Raw genomic sequence first — 14,799 nt, forward strand, 5'->3', positions numbered from 1 at the left:
GATTGCTCGTCATTCCAGCGTGATGCTAGAACGTCTGCCAGCCACCCTGGTCCATGGCAGCCTCAATCTTTCTCGCAACAATATTCGCCACGCCATGGCCCCATATCTGCTTGCGCAACTCGTCGTACCTCTGCTGATGCAGCTTCTGCGGCCTACCCTTCCTCAGCCCCACATCAATCTCTCCATGACTGTCCAGATACGGCGACAAGAAGTGGAACGTCCCATTCCCCTGGTACAGCAACAAGACCAGGTTGCTCTTGATCTTAAAGTACGCACCCACACTTCCGCCACAGCTGTCCATGTGTTGGTTGCACTCGCCGCGCTCGCCATCGTCTTCGCTCTGACAGCAAAACGACTGCAGACAGACTACGTCGCCGCACATCAAGCACAGCGCTGGCTCCGGTGGAACGTTGCCGCACTTCTTGCATGGCCGACGACGCGTATCTTGCAGCAGCGTCGCCAGATCCGCCGGAAGTTTCGCCAGTTCGTAGATGTGAGGATGCTCCAGCAGCAACGTCGGGTGCGATTCGGCCGCTTGCAGATACGAAGAGGCAAGCGAATGCAGTCCTGCCGAAGAACGGCCCAGCGTTCCACTAGCCAAGGATGCACTCCCCGAGGCGCTGCCAACACCTGCGATTGCAGCTGCTGCACTCGACGGTCGATCGTGCGCAGCCGAATTGGATGCCTGACTACCACCGAACAGCGAATTGCCCAGCGGCGCAGGTTGGATCGGCAACGGCCGGAACAGCGAGGCCAGCGGCACATAAGCATGCTTGATCCACCCTTCCACCAAGCTTGCCATCGTCGTCTGCTTCTCTGCGCGCACCGGCAAAGCTTCGGAAGGCAACGGGATGTGCAGCTCCGATAGAAGCCGGCGATACTCGGCAGGCGACCCTTCTCCCACCTGCATCGCCTCGACGTCAGCACCTCCAAGGCCTGCCCTCGATACGCCCAGCACGCGTCGCAGAATCGCAGCGCGACGCAGGAAGGGCAATGTATAGCTGCAGATCATCTTAGCCAATGTATCGTCGTCCAAGTTGTCAAAACCCAGCGTGATGTTGCCCCTGGCGTAACCGACAAAGCCGATAATGTTGGCGACAGTCCAGCGAACGTCCGGGAATATGAGCCTCGCCTCCTCGACGTCTTCCTTGCTGATGTGCCCCGGCTTGAGACCAGCACCGGGTCGAGGTGCAGAAGATGGTCCAAAGAGGGTCCCCATGTGACCATACACCTGCGGCCAAATCGACGGTTGCGCCAGACCAAACACAGTCTGCACCAGACAAACGTAGTACATGAGAGCCGTACACTGCGTCAATGCATCTGGTGCCACCACTGCAGCTTCGATGAGGATCGACATAGGATCGCGGAGCAGGAGCGGCGACCGGACCGCGTCGTCGCCACCCCAGTGTGGCAGCAATCGCTTGAGAAGTCCACGCCGGATAATGTCGGGGCCCTTTGACCCCTCGTGGAACGTCAACGTCGACACGCGCAGGCAGTGAATCAACGATCTCAACAGTTCAAGAGTAGAATCGTTGAGCGCGTCAGCGACGGTCCTCTGCTCCACCGGAACGGTGCAGTCCGTGGAGGGCGAAGGCGTCATTCCACGTTGAGCCGCTTCGAGCATCGCTATCGTGTACGCGACGAGCTCCTCTGGAATGTACATTTTGCGACCCTGCGGTGCCAGAATCGTGTGTTGCTGCAGTTTCTCCCTGGCCGCTTTGGTGGTGTGGGACATAGGCTTGAGCACATTCATAAGTCGATCAATCATCTGGCCGGTGGAGCGGTCGATGTTGGCCATCTCGAGCCGCATCTGCAACGAGCTTTGCGAGTGATCAACAAAGAAAGGCAGGAACGCGCCGCTACCATGATCCGTCTCCTGGTAGTCGGCAACATTGGTCTTGGACGAGTGCTTCAGGATGTCGATGTTGATCTTGCGGATCCAGTCTTGCAATGATGATTCGTCCGGCACAACTGAGCCAAACGGCGCAAACATGCCTTCTGCAGAAGTTGTAGAAGCGACGTCGGCCACCGGCAAGATCACATTGCCGAGACTCTTGCAGAGCGGGCAGATGAATTCGGAACGGTGCAAGTCCTCTGGGTGGTTACGAGCGATCTGTTGCGTATGGCGTTGCTCAACGCTTCGACAGTAGGTCTCAAAGCAGTGCAGATGCATGAGATGACCACAAGCCGAAGCAAAAAATCCAAGGCGGTGGTCCTCCTGCGGAAAGCTGCCGTACGCGGGTCCCTGCCTTGCCTTTGCGTTCTGCGGTAGACCCGATCGACCCATAGGCGCTGTGCCTTGGATTCGCTTGCCAGTACTGCTGCCGCGGTCCATGGTGAGCGGCGCTTCTAGCGCCTGCTGCAAGCTGGGTGCATCTTGCTTGGGAGTCATGCGCATCATCCTGCTGGGCTGAATATGGGCGAGACTGCCAAACGCCTTGTCCGAGCCCAGATTCTCTTGGCACAGGATGCAGCTGCCCCATGTCCTCTTCGGCGCTTTGCCTTCCGCACCGACAGACGAAGTAGCCGCGTCCACCTCGCCTTCGTCATCGTCATCGTCGTCGTCATCATCGGCACCGAGCTGATCAAGTAAACTCTTTTGCTGCGCCGAAAATTTCTGCATTATAGCGGCCTGACGTGCCTTTGCGGCGGCTCGTCGAGCTTCCTCGGCGCTTTTCTTCTTCGGGGCACCACTTGCTGCCGAGCCTGATCCATCGGCCGAGATTGCACCGCGCCCTGTGGCGGAAAAGTGGGGCCGCACGATGCTGCGCGCCTTTTCCGAATGCGACGCTAGCTTTTCGAGACACCACGTGATCTTGCCCTTGAATGGCTTGAACTTTTCCAGAAGCTCGACACGGCACAGCATCTCAACAAGGGTTGCCTCGGCAGCTGGCTTTGGCTCGGCTTCTGCGCCTGCATCGTCCGCAGCTTCCAGTTGTGAGATGAGCAGGCTCGCTGCTTTGTCTGCAAAGCTGTCGGCGGCATCGACCAAGCCGATCATAACAATCTGCAGCGCCGCGTCGACGAGCATGTCCGGGGCATATGCGAATAAGGAGCGAGTCTGATCCAATGCCTTGAAAAGCAGCGAGACGAGTATATCGTTCGAGAGAACATCAGGCAAGCGGCCAAATAGTGTGCCGCGAAGCTGGTGCAGTGATGCACTTGGGACCCAAGGCGGAAGCTCTTCGTCCTTGATGGCAGAAACCGTGCGTCCGCTGCTGTGAGCCAGCCGTTTCTTTTGACGTTCTCGAAGCACCTCCTCCACCTTCTCGCGCTGATTACGCGTGTAGTGGAAGAAGAAAGGTTGAATTTCGGCGTAGCACTCGTCCTTGAGCTCGAAGATACCGAAATCGTGCGTACCATCGGGGGCGCGGAAGGTCGACACCTGCGACAAGATTCGCTCAAAAGCCGCATGGTCGGTGAACTTTTCGGGGATGTTCTTGGTTACGTCGGTGAATGTTCCTTGGCCCAGCGCGAGGAAATGGATGACCTCGCGTCGAATCTGTGCTTCGATAGGCCAGGCGCATACCGACGACATCTCGGACAAGCACGTCGTGATAAGGAAAAGGAGCTCTTCTGCCAGGAAGACGCCTTGCACTGTATCGTAGGGCTTGTCTGCCGGCGAATCCGTCTGGTTGAACCAGTTGAGAAGATGAAAGCGATCGAGCAGGGTAAGCAGGTAGCGGTCCGTGTCAATCATAGCAAAGCCAGCCTGGACAAGCAGCAGATCCTGGTCGTACATGATGGCACGCATGGAATTGTCGCGATAGTGATGCGCTTGAGAGCGGATGACGAAACCGTTGCGTACCCACATGTTGCAGCGGATCTGCGCAAGCTTGACACAGACGCGCAGCGGAGAGTCGATGGCGACCAGCAAGTTGTCTTCGTCCACTCTGGTGCGCAGCAACGCGTCGAGACGTTCGGAGCCGGACCATGTCTGCAATGCGTCATGCCCAACGACGGAGATTTGCCTGATCAGCTCGGCGAGAAGCCAATGCAGCGGGTGGTGAAAGCTGATAGGTTGCGACTCGACCGCAAATGAAATGACGGACATGGTTTTTGTTCCAGCACTAGTGCCAATGGTGTAGCTGGCATCGTGAAAGGTGGTCTGAGGCCACGAATCCGGGTCTTCGATTGCCAGCTTGCAAGAGCTCCAATAAATGGCGTAGATGGTGACCACGATGGCCGCGACAAGCTTTTCGGGCTGGGCATGGGCAAACGCCTCGCCAAACATCTTGGCGGCCTTACCGAGATGCGAGCTGATGTGAAAGACGGGGATCCACATTTCGCTCTCGAATTCGACGTGAGCTGAAACAGCTCGCTTGGACGGATGGATCGCCTGGAAAAGAGACAGGCAGGCGAGGAAATAGTCGAGATGCTCACGCTCTGCCTTTGCGATGAGCTTCTGTACGCCTTCGGACGCAAGCAGGTAGCGGATGTCGTAAAAGATGTGGTAGCTGCGCGATTGACGCAAAAAGATGAGGTGAACGTTGGCCTGGCTTTGAATACGCGTCGGTGGTGGGAGGATGAGGTCCATCTTTTCGTTGACGAGCGAGCCGGCAAAGATGGACTGAAGAAGCAGGAGGAGCTTGGACAAGAAGCCCACCTTGTCGACCAGCATGGTTGCGATCGAGGGCACGCTGAAGAGCTGGACGGTTAAGAAGCAAATGGAATATTCTTGCTCGCGATCCTTGATCATGAAGGTCTCGACGAGTTTGGGATAGATCTTGGCAAAGCGCAGCGCTACCTCCTTCTTGATCTCTCGGCGGGCGATGAGGGACATGAGGAGCGCCTTGATGTCGATGCGAGCCGACTTCCACAGCTTGCAATCCATCAGTAGGAGGCCCTCGTAGTGAGTAAGGTCGCGAGGGTCGAAGAATTCCGGGCTCATTGAGCCTGCCTCGATCGGCTTGAGAGGATGAAAGGGGGTGAAAAAACTGCGGGCGACAATGTGCTTGAACGCAGCAGCGTCGGGCTTGAGAGGTTGACCTAGCCAAGAACTGAGCGGAATCGACGACGACAATGTGGTAGCACCGTGCGATGAGGGAAGATAGAGATTGCAGTTGGACAAATCCATCAGGAAGTTGAGCACGATTTGAATGACTTCCTCGGCAAAGACGTCGAAAGCGGGTCGAATAGTGACAGCGAGATCGATGGAATGCAAGACACGCGCGATCTGATGAAGACGGCGCAGGTCCGAACCAACCTCGATGATTTCCCGGCCGTGCTTGTCAACGCGCTCCGCGACACCTTTTGCGTCATGCTCAGAGCGGCCTGTTGCATCGGTGACAATGTCGATCACCTGGCTGAAACTGTGCTTTTCGTCGTTCCACAGTAGCACCGCATATTGGCGATTGGTGCTGTTAGAGTCGCCGGTGACTTGCGCCTTTGCGCCATCCAAGCCGAATTTTCTCCATGGCTCAGAGGCGGAGAGCATCTCGCTAGCTGCCATGACATTGTCGGAAGTGAGGTCTGGTTGTGTGTCGAGGGAGTGGGGGGCCGACCGCCAGCTACTGCCTTCGGCCATGTATTTGCTGCCTGGGCTCGAGCGGCTAGCTCTAGGCGCGCGTGAACCCCAGGCGCGGTGCGAGTTGATCTCGTCGTCTTGTTCGTCCTCGTCGATGCTATCGCCTACCAGATTGTCTACCTCGACTGCACTCATGTCCTCATCGCTATCGCGCGGTCCCGTGGTGCTGCTTTTGCGCTTGGATGGGGTGCTACTGGATTGCTGCGAGACGAGACCGTCCTGGAGGCTGGGCAGCTGGGATACCACGTCTGGAGTATGCAGGGAAGAGACAACCTCAAACTCGGGAGCATGGTCAAAGACAGTGACGATGAGCATGACCAGCTCGGAGATTACGTCCAGCAGAGGGTCACGGAGCTGCGAGGGGAGTGCGGCTAGAGCCGCGTCAATCTGATCGAGACCATCGGCCTCTTCGGATGTGACTGAGGGTGCTTCAGGCTGAGTGGCACTGGAAATGACGTGGTGAGGCGGTTGGGATTCACTTTCGAGCTCCATGTCGGCGTTGGCAGTGATGGAGTTGGAGAAGGATTGTGAGTGGTAGCGACAGCAGACGTCCTGCTTCCAAGCCTCGGGGTCTCCGCAGTCACAGCAGCCTCCGTTCGAGGATGAGACACTGAAGACAACGTCGTGGTTATGCTTGGCGTGGATGGAAGCTTGAAAGCAGGGAGCACATTGAACACAAGTGTCATCGAGGCTGCATTCTCGGCATCGGTAAACGGCCTCGCCCTTTTGGAAAAGGTGACCGCACGGCATGCCTCTGCGGGATTCCGAGTATTCGGGACCAAGGAGATCGGGATCTTCGACATCATCGTAGGCGCTCGAGGTGGACCAGGGCGATTGCGCTCGCTGCGCCTGTTTTCCCTTTTTGCGCGCTAGCGCAACTTGGCGAGTCTCTTCAATCTGAGCGCGTGACAAGTTCCAGCCATAGGATGCGAGAAGCGCAAGCGCCTGAGAGACGCTGGTGGTGGGGTCGCATGGTATGAAAACGGCGGGGCTGGGAACGCTTTCGAGGAGATGACGAAAGAGGTTTTTGTGAAGCGTTGATGTGATCTCTGGGGTGATGATGTAGGTGGAAGGAGCGGATTGATCGGGCAAAGGCACCAAGCGGGAAAGGAGATCGCAAACGGCGATCTTGGCCGACCTCGCGCTGCGCGAAGCAGAACCTCGGCGCATAGTGTTTAGCAAGCCGTGGCAGAGGCGGAAAGCGCAGTGACGGTGTGCTGGAAGATGGTTGCGGGTGAATGTTTGCTACGCCCGAGACTGTCGTGTTTGAAATGCTTGGCAGCAAACGATGAGAAGAGCGAGGGCGCAACTGATCCAACTTGGATGCTGTACGCTTCGTTTACGTTGGAGCAACGGTTGAACGATGCCAGAAAACCTGATTGATGACGAGGAAAAAGGATGGTGGCGAGACAAGGAAGAGGTGGAGAGCAACTCAGTTGACTGAGTGAAAGCAGTAAGCAACACTCACGACATACGGCCACAGAGCCGTGGATTCACGATTCGCAAAGAGGCGAGCTGAGTTGCCTTTGTGCGTCGGTGCTTATTCTCACTCGTCACTCACGACTTGTGACTCTCGTGTCTCTGTGCACTCAAAAACTCATTCGTGATTGACTGACTGTGAAATTTCACGTTTGATAGCCGCTCGAGCCTCACGCCTTTTTCTCTATAAGTTATACAGTAACTCACACTCACGACTCGTGACTATATATAACTTATATATATTTTCCCCCCGATATTCGAGATTCACGATTGCACATTTAAGCGCTCTCCACGCACGGCTGTCTGGCGGTTGGGGGGATGCACACAGGCATGGAAAAATCGTGAATCACGCAGTCAGGAGTCTGTGAGTCTGCAGGCAATCACGAATCGTGAATCTTGAATCACCGTCATCGACAAGTCACGAGTTGGTCGTTCAGCACGCACCGTGGCAGCTTGCGGCATCTGTCAGACTGTGAGAGCCTGCATACCGCACAGCCGACCTGCAATTTCACGTTTCGTGTTTCCACACGTTCACGTTTCACAGCTACGATACGGTCACACCGCACAAACGCGAATCACGGAACGGCCAAAATATGATCTTTACTAACGTCACCATCTATCCTCGTCTTTTTTCGACAGGCCAACAGCAGCAGCAGAAGAAGAAGAAGAAGAAGAAGAAGAAGAAGAAGAAGAAGAAGAAGAAGAAGAAGAAGCAGGAGGGATTCTTGACCACTCACCATCGCATGTATTGATGCTTTCGACGCCTGAGGTACAATATACAATACACACATGAGAAAGAGGTGATAGAGATGCAATGTTGACAGTGTTTTGGGTGTCGGGTATCAAATGCAAACAACGGAGCAATGCTTTGGCAAAAGTTGAGCGTTCACCGTCTAGAGGAATGGCGGCCTCGCGTCTGGCACATCAGACGTCAAACAAAGGAGAGGGGTTCTGCTGCATAGTGGAGAGACTGCTGCAATGTCACCACGACATACTATCCAGGCAGAATGATGCGTAGCCCGCCATAGTCACACAGTGGATATTGTGACCCGACCAGCGCGCCACGGCCGCTTGGGCACGAGATGAAAGATCGTGAAATCGGAACGCCCAGCCGATCAGTAATGGCACCAACCACCTGCGGCGTAAAAGGCGCTTCCACGAACACCAGATCCACCGTGACGGTAGGAAAGATTTCATCAACCAGTTGAAAAGTCTCGTCGAGCTGCTCTGGGATGGCATCGATAGACTTGTAGCAGTGTACCAGCTTACACTTGGACGTCGGCTCGTTCTGCTCGATGTAGTACAATGCGTTAGCAAGCACCGAAATGTCGTCCGATTTGGTAAAGTAAATGACTGGATGGCTGCGTTCGCTCCGGATCCAGCCGATGAGCTGTTTTTCGAGTTTGGACGAAACGAGCCCAAACGACGAAAAACGCTGATGCTCGACGAGCCAGAGTGCGACTCGGGCCAAATCCACCCTCCGAGCTAGCGCAATGAGCATCACCGCCATGGCCACAAAGTAGACCAATGTCTGTACAATGATGACAGGCGAGAGCGCGAAATTACCCGCCATGGCCGTAATGCCAATGCCGATCCCTAGCAGCACAGTTGTCAGGCTGGCGATAGGCGACCGTGGCAACAAAGGTCTAGCATACTTGAGCAAAACGAGCGAAACTCCAAACAGCGTCATAACGCACAGAAAAGAGACGCTAAACACCGAAGATAGCGTCGTCAAACTAAAGTTGCAAGTGGCGCTCATCACCACGGTAAGCATAAGAAACAGCGCAATCGATGGGTACGTGGCGGCCGTCTTGGGCAGCCTGCGTTGCAGCACCCGAGGCACGACCCTGTCGTCGCACAACGTATCGATCAGACCGCAAAATGCAACAATGCCAGTGATGATACCTCCGCAGAGAACCAAGCAGGCGTCGATCACGACAAAGATCTTGAGCCAAGCACCTCTTCCAGCCACCTGTCCGAGCAATGCGAGCACATTGGCGCCACTGAGAATGGAATCCATGGGAACAAGCGCAAGCACAAGCAGCATGAGCGGCGCTTCGGTAAGCAAGACGATGATGTGCAAATTTCGCAGCGCCTTGGGAAACTCGCCCGGCTTGACCTGGTTGATGTAGGATGGACTGCACTCGAACCCCGTCAGTCCCACAAACGCGACGCAGACGCCGTCGAACACGGCGCGTGCCACTCCTTTGCCAGTGGATGGCGCACGAAGCGCAGCCATACCAATCGCCCAGTTCTCATGCAGAAGCGAATTGCCCGAGCGGATCCAGGCTACGATTCCAGCAATGATCAGCATGGACATGGTGACAACGTGCAGCAAAAACATGCCGAGAGCCACGCTGCTCGAGTCACGCATGCCGAGCAAGCATAGCGCAGCGAGGCCGACAAGAAGAAGGATCGAGATGACGCGACCATCGACATGAGCGTGACCGGTGAGCGTCTCGCCTTGGATGTAGGCACTTGCTGTACCAGCGCTAACCGCGCCAGTCGCCACAGCATCGAGAAGGGTGATGGCCGCAGCGAGCACAGCTACCAGTTTGGTTGAGATGTTGGTCAAGTACGAGTAATTGCCCGCGTTGCTTGCCGAAAGAGCCGAGGCGAGCTCACAGATGATAGGACGAAAGGGATACAGCAGAAGACAGGCAATCAGGATCGAAATCGGCGATAGGACCGACGACACCGCCACCACAGCTGGCAGTGCGTAGAAGACTGAGCCAGTGACGGCATTTCCGGCGATCGCCGAAGCCTTCCACTGGCCTAGTTGAAGACGTGGTGGTGCGGCCGCAGCGGCGGTACTCGCTGTGGCTGGCTCCAAGGCGGATGGAGGAAGCTCGAGAAGCGATATCGAGCCCCAGCCAGCGAATTCCCACCCTCGATGGATGGTCATGAGCGGATCTTGGCGGTCCGAGGTAAGTGTGGTTTTAGGCGCGTCTGGATACAGAGATGCAGTGGCTTTGAGCTCCCCTCGGCGGAGCGCATGGCTCCAGCCAGATTCGGCTACGAAAGCCTCATTCGCTTTGAAAGAATCACTAGTGGCATTCTGCTTGGAGGTTGTTGCATCTGGAGTAGTGGATGCCTCGAGGTCGAGAACAGAAGCGATACCGTCCAGTTGGAAATTGCTGGTGGGCGAGACGACTCTTCTTTTTCTCTGTCGACGAATGATAGTAGCAAACTGGGACTCGGCGAAAGAGGGCGGTCCAAGCAGGTGCAGATCGTCATCGTCGTCCGCCTTTGCGCCGTTGAGCGCAGGGATTTTGCCCTTGACAGTGCGTTGACGAAGCGGCGAGCAAGTGGAAAGAGCCTCTCTATTGTTGCAACCAAGTGGAGACGAAGAAGTAGCCTCAGAAGAAGAGGGAGCTGTCCAAGTTGGAGGCGATACTGGCTTAGACGAAGAAGGGGATGGGGTTTCTTGGGAGCGTGCTAGTTGATCTGCTTGGCCTTGACGTACTTGCAGCGTTGACCATGAAGGCGAAGATGCAGCAGTTGAGAGTTCGGCGCCAGTGTGGCTCTGCTGGCTTGCAGCGCGAGCTGAACGAGAGTTTCCAAGCGGCGCCACCGAAGACGGCGCGGACATGCTGGATATCACCGTGCCTGCTCTTGTCAGATGAACGTAGTAAGGCGTTAAAGCAAGGACAGCAAGTCGATCTCAATCACGAATGCAAATCACGAATCGGTGTCAAAAATCTTGTACACAACTCACGACTCACATAAATTATAGAATAAATATATGACTTAATCGGGAACCACAAACCTCGAACCCAACCCAACCCACGCCACGCCACGTGCACGCTGAAGCTGCTCTTTGGGATATCGGCGATGGGCGTTGCGCCCGATCCGCCATAGTCGCTTGATCCACTCTAACCGTAGCCTCAAGCCGGTAAACGAATCTGCCCGCAGCCGGTTCAGGTGTAACAGCGTCCAACGTCAAAACTTCTCGACCACCAACCACCCATCCTCACGCAGTTACAAACAGCCTCTCAAGGTGAAAGGAGACTTTGACTATACACCGCCCGCTGAGATTATCGATTGCCATCACCAACCGTTACTAATCAGAAGTTAACCTCTAACCAAATCTCGTTAACCGTCACAGAGGGCTGTCACGTGTGCTTGTCGCGCGATTTCCAAGTATGAGGTGATTGGTAATTCACTCGACAAACACCCTGATCAGCTTGCTTTTCTTCTATCACCGGCTTGTTTCTCTCGATTTACTCGTTGACCTTGCCCTTCGCTACGTCTATCATGCCTGCCGAAAGTGACGATACCAAAGCCGACACGCACGACGACGGTCAACCGGCAAAGCGCAAACGGCTGCGGATTCCCAAATCGTGCCTCCCATGTCTCAAGGGCAAGCGTGCTTGTGATCGTGGTCGACCTGCCTGCGGCCGATGCGTCCGGTCGGGTCAATCCAACGACTGCAGCTATGATTCTCGTCTTCCTCAGCCGCCTGCATCGCGTCTATCTAGGCAGACGGGCGCATTCGACTACTCGGACGACGACGACGACGATGATGATAAGTCGTTCCAAGATTTGCGTCCGCTGGATGCACTGCAGAAACAGCTCGAAGAGGCCCGCAACGAGTGTCGTCGTCTCCAGCGACTTCTTGGCATGCAGCAGTCTACCTCGGCATCCTCTTCCCGCTACCAGCAGCCTTCTCAGCATCGCCCTTCCATAGCAACCGATGATCATTACTCTCACATCAGCCCCAACGACATGAATGCGGCTCGTGGTTTGCAGATGCTTGTCGAGATCGCTGGGCCTCAACATCAGGATGCCCACTCAAACGCTGCCAAGTCCCGCATTCTTCACTGGTCGACTCCTGCTTCACACGCGTCCTCTTCCTCTCAGGCTTTGCTTCCTCATTCATCTCACTCTACTTCCAATGAAACGACACGACCCAGCGGCATCGTACCCAGCAGTTCCACCTCGTCTCCAGCGGATCGCTTTACAAACACCACCTCCTCATCTCCCGTGTACAAAGCCCAGTTCGAGCGCCGCACATCTCACCTCAGTGCCAACGAGCTCGACTCGCCTAAAAACATCAACGGCACACACATGTACTACGGTGACACCTCTTCCGGAGACAAGGTCCTCCACAAGGTAGCCGCTGGCACTGCTGGCTCGTCACGTACGCATGCCGGCAAGATTAGCTCCAACATTCATGAGACCTTGGCACGTAGAGATATGCAGTCCGCCTTCAACAGTGTTCTTGACCCATCTCGCGACACATTCCCGTTTGCCACCATCTGGAGTTCAGGAACAGCATTCATCGACGAGGTTCTGCCATTCTTTCCCCGGCCGGACGAGTTTGACAATATCTGCGCCTCGTTTGTTTGTCACTTTTCCGCCATGTGCCCCGCCCTCACCATACCCACCGCCATCGATCACGCAAAAGCCTTCTCGAGAATGTCGCGTAAGCAACAGGCGCAGGTCTCGCTGCCCTGGTTCGCTGTCTTTCTGATGATCTGTGCTCATGGCAAGAATTGCGACCTCGAGAGCACATCCGTCGGTCTTGACCATAAGGTGCACATGTTGGACGCTTTTATCATTGGCGAAGCATCTCAGCAGCACAGCCGTCATGCCAGCAGAGCCGCCTCACCGCTTGCACACGCTGAAACCTTGTCAAACAACCAGCCAGACAAAACTGATGCATCTCAGCCAGTGACTGCCAACGTGAGATCGTTTGCTATGGTCTCGGATCTCTTTCTCTCCGCTGCATACCAATCGCTGCGTCTATGCTCGTTCCTCTCCGCACCTACCCTGCAGACAATCCATTCTCAGCTCCTCATTGGAGCCTACTTGCTCAACACGGAGCGCGCTGCCTCCTTCTGGCCGCTTCTCGGCTCGGTCGCCCGCCAAGCGCAGTCGATCGGACTCCACGTCGATCCGTACAAGATCAAGCCTGACTGGGATCCGGTGGAGGTCGACATCCGACGTCGGCTCTGGTGGGCTGTCGTCCACCAGGATGTCATCCTCTCTAGTATCTTTGGTCGTCCACTAGGCATCACACGCTTCAGCTGCCGCTTTCCTGGCAACAGGAGCAGCGGCGACCCGTCCGCCTCTATCACTTATGCGGTTCTGCAGTGCGAGTTTAGCCAATTGGCCCGAATCTACCTCGACGAGAACCAGGATCGTAGCTGGAGTCAGGCCAAGGTGATCGACTTTACCGAAAAGGTTCTGGAGTGGTACATGAAAGTTCCCGACCGTTACCGGCCTGATATAGGGCGCATCGACCTGCTCGGCTCGGACATGGGTACGGATAGAGATGCTCTACACAACTACCGCACTGCAGGCGTCGATATCAAGACCAAGGGACTCATGGAGGTGCATCAGAGCGGTAACCTTGCGGTCGAGGTTTTTTACATGATTCTCTCGCTACATCGATCGAATCTGTTTCCCAACGCTGATGTAGATGCCGACGCTCTAAGTAGCAAGGCGGATGGCAGCAGTACGTCGGACAACGCAGCCAAAGTGGGGGCAGGTCAACTCAATCAAGTGTCGCTCCACATCTGTGCTCAAGCACTTCGGCGTATAACGAGGGCGCAGACGACCATGATCGATCTCTTGGGCCGAGCACGCGCGACTATGTTCTGGAAGATCGCCTACTACACCTATCAAGCTGCGATCGCTGGAGCGTACATCGTCTTTGTTCATCCGCAGAGTAAGCATGCCGAATCGGCTTTGGAGGATTTGGCGATCCTGACCGAGTTTTTCGACAGGATGCCAGAAAAGTGGACGGGTCTCAAGATGGCCAAACCGGGACTGAGAGTGTTGCGCAAGTTGGCAGTAGCAGCGAGAGAGACTCCGGAAGCTGCGAGTATGGCGGTCAGAAGTTCGCAGTTACAGCAGCCAGCAGCAATTGGAATTTCGGATCTTGGCACTTCACCGATGGCTCACGCTAACGGTTTCGGCAATGTCAGTGGACATGCGCAGGATGGAGAAGTGACAGGTTCGGACAACAACGCTGCTGCTGTATCGGAGCTTGCTGCTGAGGCGACTATGGCTGCGACGCCATCGTCGAACCTCATACATACGCCTGCGGTTGGCAATGTCGACACATCGCAGATGGCGTTCAACTCGCAATCTGCCTTCCTACCGCCACTGTTCAACTTGTCGTTCATGTCACCCACCACGGGCACGCAGTCGATGATGAACACTACGCCGATTGGCGGTACAAGCACGATTTCGAATGACTTGGCTGCACCGTTTAGCGAGCCTCCTAGTGCGTTTGCTGGTGCACCGGCGGCTTCGTCTGGATCACCACTGACGCGCTCGCTTGCCAGCGTTCCTCTGGTGACACTGTTCAACAACACGTACGATCATCAGGACAATTCGGCGGTGGGTGCACCCAAACAATCGTTCTGCTACGATCCGTTCATTCCAGATCCATCTTGTTCGTTCAGTCACGAGGCGAGCAGTAGCAACAGTGCGCCTCGCCCAAGTGCTTCCGCTTCACCTCGAGCGTCTGAGCGAGCTACTGGCATGTTGAACTCGACTGCCACTGGTCTCGTACAGAATAGTGCACTGCAGAATGAGACTGGTGTACCAAGCGTTCCAGGTGCACCAATCACCGACAAGGACAGATACAGAGCCGCCGAAGCAACCTCTGCGTCAGCACCACAGCACGATGCCAACACGAAAGACATGAATCACAAAGATCTCGCCAATTACTGGTCCGAGTACTTCAGCTTGCAGTTGGACTGGGATCGTTTAACCGGCTTGGCGTAACTTGGTCACAGCTACGCGACCGTCAAGACTCGTGCAGAGGATACCGGCTC

General features: G+C 55.6%; 3 protein-coding genes across 3 annotated transcripts; 1 reads left to right on the top strand and 2 right to left on the bottom strand.

The window, feature by feature from the left end:
- Nucleotides 1-25: 25 nt before the first annotated feature.
- On the bottom strand, nt 26-6,697 carry UMAG_00067 (uncharacterized protein; the record flags this gene model as incomplete). Its single annotated transcript, XM_011387736.1, has 1 exon — nt 26-6,697. One exon carries the CDS (start codon nt 6,695-6,697, stop codon nt 26-28), a length of 6,672 nt encoding a protein of 2,223 aa, XP_011386038.1.
- Nucleotides 6,698-8,000: 1,303 nt separating this feature from the next.
- On the bottom strand, nt 8,001-10,598 carry UMAG_00068 (uncharacterized protein; the record flags this gene model as incomplete). Its single annotated transcript, XM_011387737.1, has 1 exon — nt 8,001-10,598. One exon carries the CDS (start codon nt 10,596-10,598, stop codon nt 8,001-8,003), a length of 2,598 nt encoding a protein of 865 aa, XP_011386039.1.
- A 665-nt stretch (nt 10,599-11,263) lies between these two features.
- Nucleotides 11,264-14,749, top strand: UMAG_10016 (uncharacterized protein; the record flags this gene model as incomplete). Its single annotated transcript, XM_011388304.1, has 1 exon — nt 11,264-14,749. The coding sequence occupies one exon, from the start codon at nt 11,264-11,266 to the stop codon at nt 14,747-14,749; it is 3,486 nt and encodes a 1,161-aa protein (XP_011386606.1).
- Between the last annotated feature and the right edge of the window lie 50 nt (nt 14,750-14,799).

Source organism: Mycosarcoma maydis, chromosome 1 (assembly GCF_000328475.2).
Source record: "Mycosarcoma maydis chromosome 1, whole genome shotgun sequence".
Lineage (NCBI taxonomy): Eukaryota > Fungi > Basidiomycota > Ustilaginomycetes > Ustilaginales > Mycosarcoma > Mycosarcoma maydis.